This window comes from Seriola lalandi, unplaced genomic scaffold, assembly GCF_002814215.2.
Source record: "Seriola lalandi dorsalis isolate HSWRI2012SDOR001 ecotype SW California unplaced genomic scaffold, Sedor1 jcf7180002054672, whole genome shotgun sequence".
Lineage (NCBI taxonomy): Eukaryota > Metazoa > Chordata > Actinopteri > Carangiformes > Carangidae > Seriola > Seriola lalandi.
The window spans coordinates 1,380,427-1,386,518 of NW_019525225.1; the positions used below are offsets into that span (position 1 = coordinate 1,380,427).

General features: G+C 40.3%; 1 protein-coding gene across 1 annotated transcript in view; it reads right to left on the reverse strand.

Moving 5' to 3' along the window:
* nrxn2a (neurexin 2a) overlaps nt 1-5,522 on the reverse strand; it is an 89,460-nt gene extending 83,938 nt beyond the window's left edge. Inside the window, exons 1-2 of the mRNA XM_023421430.2 lie at nt 4,814-5,522; nt 3,008-3,028 (exon numbers count right to left, since the gene is read on the reverse strand). Of these exons, the coding sequence (XP_023277198.1) occupies nt 3,008-3,028; nt 4,814-5,516 (724 nt within the window). The 5' untranslated portion in view covers nt 5,517-5,522. The remainder of the gene's footprint in view (nt 1-3,007; nt 3,029-4,813) is intronic.
* Nucleotides 5,523-6,092: the final 570 nt, after the last annotated feature.

Below are 6,092 nucleotides of genomic sequence, written 5' to 3' on the forward strand. Positions count from 1 at the left end.
AATAAATTAAAACACTCATTGTCCTACTCAATTACAATCTGTGAATTGGCTGATTTACTTTGTGGATGTGATGTTATTGATCATTTCATCATGCAACCCCATAGGGGATTGTGAACAGCAATCATCTATTAGTAATGTGTTTGCCTTCTCATCTACATCTGCTGACCTTGAGCAAATCTATAATAAATCCTAAATAAATAAATAAACACCAAACACTGCTGAGAACAACGCTTTGCGTTTTCAAACCGTCAGGCAGGTTGCACCTCTGGCCACATCTCGGTTAATGATGTTAGAGCTGGTTTGAAAACTGAATGATGGAGGTTTGAACCCATAGAGCGTTTTCTGTCCATTGTGATTCAGTGTGGGTTTACCCAGTAAAAGTTAGTGAGGGGAACGTATGACAGATACAATGAGTGCGATGATAATATTCTATAGTGCTGCCATGCTGTTATAAAGTAATTTAATTTTGCCGTAGCTGAAATACGTTTTGATTGTTAACTGTTTCGGAAAGGAAACCCATTAAGTATCAAAGTTTCCTCACGGTATGTTATTCACCTTTCAACCTCCTAGACTCCCTCTTGTTTTGTTTGACAGATTTTTTATCTTTTTTTTTTTTTTTTTAAATTTGTAACCTTCTACAATCATCTAAACTACATAGAAGGGTATGACATGTTTCTCGAATAAAATGGTGTAAAGAATTCATGTCAGTGTGGCTAAAAAGCAGAATAAATCTGCTATCTTAGTGGGTTTAATTAATAAATATAGGGAAAATACAAATGCAGATGTTGAAGGACCTCTCAGTCATTATTATGACATTAATTAGCGAGCATCTAAGAAGAAAGAGCCATTGCATGAGGATTAAGATTTGCCATATTTGCTTTTCCATGAAAAGTACTGTATTATGGAGCCTGTTGTAATGAGGGATTAGACCAAGGTCACTGCTGCTGAAAGATGCGAGCCCACCAGGACCAGCTTTCTTTCTGTCTTTCTTTCTTTCGAAGATTTCTATGCTTGCTTAGTCGTCCCTGTAGTTCTTAGTCTTACTGTGTCTTTACTGTGTGCTTACACATGAAATGATGAAAATGTGTTTGCACTTGGCATGTCTGTGTTGGGTAAGGTTTTCCTATACGTTTGAGAGATTTTTATGTTCTGTATCTGCCATGTGAGGTGGCTGTCCTTATCTCTCGTTCACAGACCTGTTTTTTTTTTTTTTTTTCTTTTTACGCACAAAACATCAGAGGAGGCTGCACTCTCGTGGCATTAGAGCATGCCCCACCAAGGCCTTTGTCCGCACAGATCGACGGGAGCCCACGTGCTGCATACTGTAGATGAACAACTTAGAAGACTCACCTGCTGTGCCAAAGGTTTTCTCTGCGTTAAAGCAGTTCCTCAGACAAATACAGATAATTCCTGCACCACTTAAAACCCACAGCCAAGCCCAAATATAGCATATGGGTTACCATCTTAGCCATCTCTGAAGGGGGGAGGTGATTTAGCTAATGCATACATTCGTCTATTTCCGTCAAATGCAAGGACAACAAAGACTTGCTGCCGAATAGCACATGGAATGGTTTGAAGGATGGCAAAAAAGGCATCTGGTGAGTGTGATTCTGCTGTTGTCATTGTTGTTTTCATGCATTCTGCATTGGGAATTGTCTCCATGTCAAGCTTTAATCCAATAAACATTCTGATGTGCTCTCTTTGCAGCATGTCATTTAATAATGCCTGCCTTTCTGCTGTGAGCAGAGCCACACCATCTTTGCGCATAATTAAGAATGATTAATGCTTGTTTTTGGAAATAGTGCAAGGATGAGACCTATTAACTGTTACTGAAGCATACAACCATATACCACAGTCACTAAGTCTTAGTTATGTGGTGTTTCAAATGCAGCATCTGTAGAATGTGTCCCAAAACACGCATCATCTAACAACACATTACATCTAATATTTTGTACACCAATATGTATGTGTTGTCATTAAATCCACTCTACACTTATGTACCTGTATTCAACTCAACAATGTTAAAAGACTATACATGAAGACAAAAACATTTTGCAATCTTCAGTCTATTTTGCTGTTTCACAGCAAATAAGTGTCCAAAGCAGGATTTTGGTGAGAGCAGGTGTGCATAGGTCTGTGCATTTTGAGTCAGTAACCGTGATTTATAATGTGCAGTGGTTCAGTGCACCTTGTGCTGGTCTCCTGAGCCTGTTGGCTGCCCTTTCACCACAACCAGCAGTCCTTACTGAGGAGATGGATGTCTCGCTCTGATGCCAGCTAAACAAATCTCCCTCCTCACTTTCAATCTTCATTTCACGTTTAGTGTGTGCACCTCATTGGAAAACCAGTCCTGTTTAATTGTGGTCAGTTAAAGTGTTGCCAATAACGAGAGAAATGTCTCTTTTGCTGCCAAAGGAGATTTGTTCCCCTTAAGAAAATAATTTCATATGCAAATATTATTACAATTTTATGAATGTCAAGGCCTCAGTATTCAGTTATTATACCAGAGGATTTATACCATCATGTTTGAGTTTAATCCACATACTGACCTTGAAGCATAAGACTTAGTAAATTTTAACAGTAAACAGTAGTTGACATGAGGAAAATATGCACTGAAGAGAGAAGAAAAAAACAGAAGTTATAAATAATAAAACAAAGTATCTCTGTACAGTCATTTTCTCTGTACACGAATGCTCCCCATACTCAGACACCCACATACTCTGCAGACCTCCCCAGTCACCTTGAGCACACTGATTATATATACACAATGAGCATTCAGCACATTACGCGCTTTTTCCTTAGTGACCTTGTGACCATTGATAGTATATCTCCTTTTAGCTTAATTTGTTGGATGTCAGAACTGCAGTCCAAACTGACAATAACAACCTGATAATAACCAAACACGCTCTCACACACGGAGGCTGTGGTAATAGCCTTCGCAAGTAAGAGCACCAGGGAAAACAAATTATGCTCATCATTGCGCTCATTATATAATGCATTGTCTTACCTTCTACTTCTTTCTGGACAGCTGCAGGAGAATAAAGAAAACCAAAGATATTTAATGTTCACAGAAGGATTAGTATCAATCCACCACAAACCCACATCAAAACTAACATAGATGATGTTTTGTTTAAGCTTTCTGCTGCTTTCAATGACACTGTTATCTGACTGACACGTGTTATCTACAGTCTGGTCATGAGTATAGTTTCAGAATTAATATAACTGACAAAAATATTGGCTTTGGATCCCATAAATAGTCTATCTGTGATGTATAATCACAGACAGAGTCACAGTGCAGTGTGAATGTGACGTCTTTCAACAGTTTGTTAGTGAATAGCCTTTTACTAGTCAGACATTTGGCAAAACAATCAGGTATTGTGATGTTTAAAATCTACATTCAATATTCACTCCAGTATGTACTTGTAAAAAAAAATAAATAAAAATGCAGGTTGTCATTAATGTATCATTGGCTAACATAGTGGTATACAGATCAATAAGCTGTTAAAATGAATGCAATAAAAAGAACTTATGGCTTGCAGCTTGTGAGTCCACTGTTTAAATGAAGGAACCCCTGTCAGGATTCTGCTTCATCTTTCCAGCCAGGAAGGTCCCCACCCATGACCCCTGACCTCAAGGAAGAGGGCTGCGGAGCTTCATAGCCGAACATGACTGACTAACATTTACTGTATAAAAAGGAAAACATGAGCTCACTTTAAATTGCTAAATCCTATCCTTACTGTTTCTTTGACTTACCAAAATAAGAAAAATGACATCCATTTCGTAGCCTGTTAAATGTCCCTGTGTTGAAAACATGCAAACAGCTGTCACATTAGGAAGCTGTTATCCTCTTATGACTTGTGAAGATAATTAGAGATCTGGACTCACACACAGAAGCAGCTTTTAACTACTGCTGTAGTATACTTTTGCCTGGACAGCTTTTACATGGGCATTATTCATTATTCTGTGAAGCTCAGTGAAGATGTAGACATGGGACATTGATAACATATTTCAACCATTTACTATAAGCCAAACAATTTCAGTAGCCAAAGAACTATGCCATTTCAAAAGAAGCTGTTTCATAAGGAAATCATGTAAAACTGCACAGTTGTCACGTCCCTCCCTGATTTAGGTTAAGTTTTCTGTTGCTTGTCATTTTTGGTTTTCACTCCCTGTTTTATTTTGGTGTGTGTTTCACCTCTCCTCTCGATCCAGATTTCCACTTTCTGCCATCATGTGTATCCCGCTCATGTGGTTGTCGACCCTGCCCCCGAATGTGCTGCACCTCTGTCTCAATGTCTTACCCTCCTAGTGTATTTAGTCTGCGTGCTCCCTGTGTCCTGTGCCAGTTCGTCTTTGTTCTTCGTATTAAACGTTCCAGCATTGACCAGTTTAGTTTTTTAACCAAGAGTTTAGCCTTAGCCCATTGGATTTGTCTGCCTGTTCTGATTGATCACCCGCATATTGACCTTGCCTGAATTAAAGACCCTGCCTCTGATTGTTTGTCTCTGAGTCGTGCATTGTGAGTCCTAATCCTGTGATTCTGTCAACAGACAACTATAGGAAATTGTATATCACAATGTTATGCCTCCATCACATTAAATATGTATTTTCTTATTGTCCAGTAGTGATTAAGTGCTTCCATTTCATGTGATCATTTGCCACTTTTATAGAAAGCAAAATATTTCACTGTTAAAATAAAGTGTCTGTCCCAAATTCATACAGAAAAAAAAAAAAAATCTAAACAACCAAAAAATTGGAACACTAATGCTAAAAATACAAATTGTAACAAACAGATTGACGATATTTTTCTTACCTTCATGGCAGTACCTTCCCCTGAAGCTGGTATTGATACAGTCGCAGAGGACCTCTCCTTGGCTGACGGAGCACAGGCCTTTGTTGCTGCAGGGAGAGTGTGCGGCACATATGTACTCCAAATCACTATGAACAGCTTGACCATCCAAAAGCACCGGTAGCGCCTCCCCAAGTTTCAAATTGGCTATAAGGCCTTGGAATGGCGGCTCATATTTGACGGTACTGGACGTCAGGGCAGAGAGGCGCACGTCAGGTGAGATCCCGCCCACATAGAGGTCACTGGCCACTACCATTTCTTTTCTCTTGGACTTCACCTCAGCCACTTTCTCCTCGTTGTCCACCACCAGCCTGGTCTCTTTGTAATTACGAGAAAGAAGGATTCTGTGCCAGCGCTGGTCGTTGATGCGCGTCTCTGTGTGCAGGGAGGCTGGTTCAGCACAATGGATGGTGAAGCGCATCTGGAGCCTCCCATCTGCAATTAGAAGCTCCAGGAAGTCGCAGTTCCCTCCATCATCCAGATAGAGCACTAGCGCTTTGCTGCTGTTAGTTTTCAGGATAAAGCTGAGCTCACCTGTTGTCTTGGCATCCCACTGGCCGTAGCGTGTCCACTGACCAGGAACCCCCTCATACTCCAAAGCTATTCCCGTTAGCACCAACCCAGCTAACAACAGTAACCAGGGAGCCTTGGCTTCACACCTGCCCATGATGATTACTATCTACAGCTACCGGCTCCCTTGTGGTCTCTAATTCATATGTATCCAACACAGCTGTGAGGATGTAAACGTTATCTAGAGTCTATATGTGTTTTGTTATCACCCTAGAATTTGCAGAACTATCACTGCAACTCCCACATGCAGTAAAAGAGTTTCTTTAGCCTTGAATGACTATCCTGATTCTTTTTGCCATCTCTCCATGCGTGACACGTGACAGAGCGAACAAATGAGGCACATTGCAGAATACTTTGCATCTACTTTGGATCAGCTGAGAAAGAGAACAAACAACACAAGTGATCCACAATACTGCGTGCTTCCTCGTCTTCGCCATCCAGTGTCTTGGCCTCCATCCAGTACTGTTCCTGTCAGTTCTCCATGGGTTAGCTAGGCACGCAGCCTAGGTACAGCCTCCATTCTCCTCAGCCTCTCAGCATCCTAAGACATAAAAGGAGAACATGTAATGAATAGCTGGAAAGAGTCCTAACAATCTATTGTACAAAAAAGGTAAATAATCTACAGTCATTATGAATAGCACAGCATATTAACTACAAAGTCTACCAAATCATT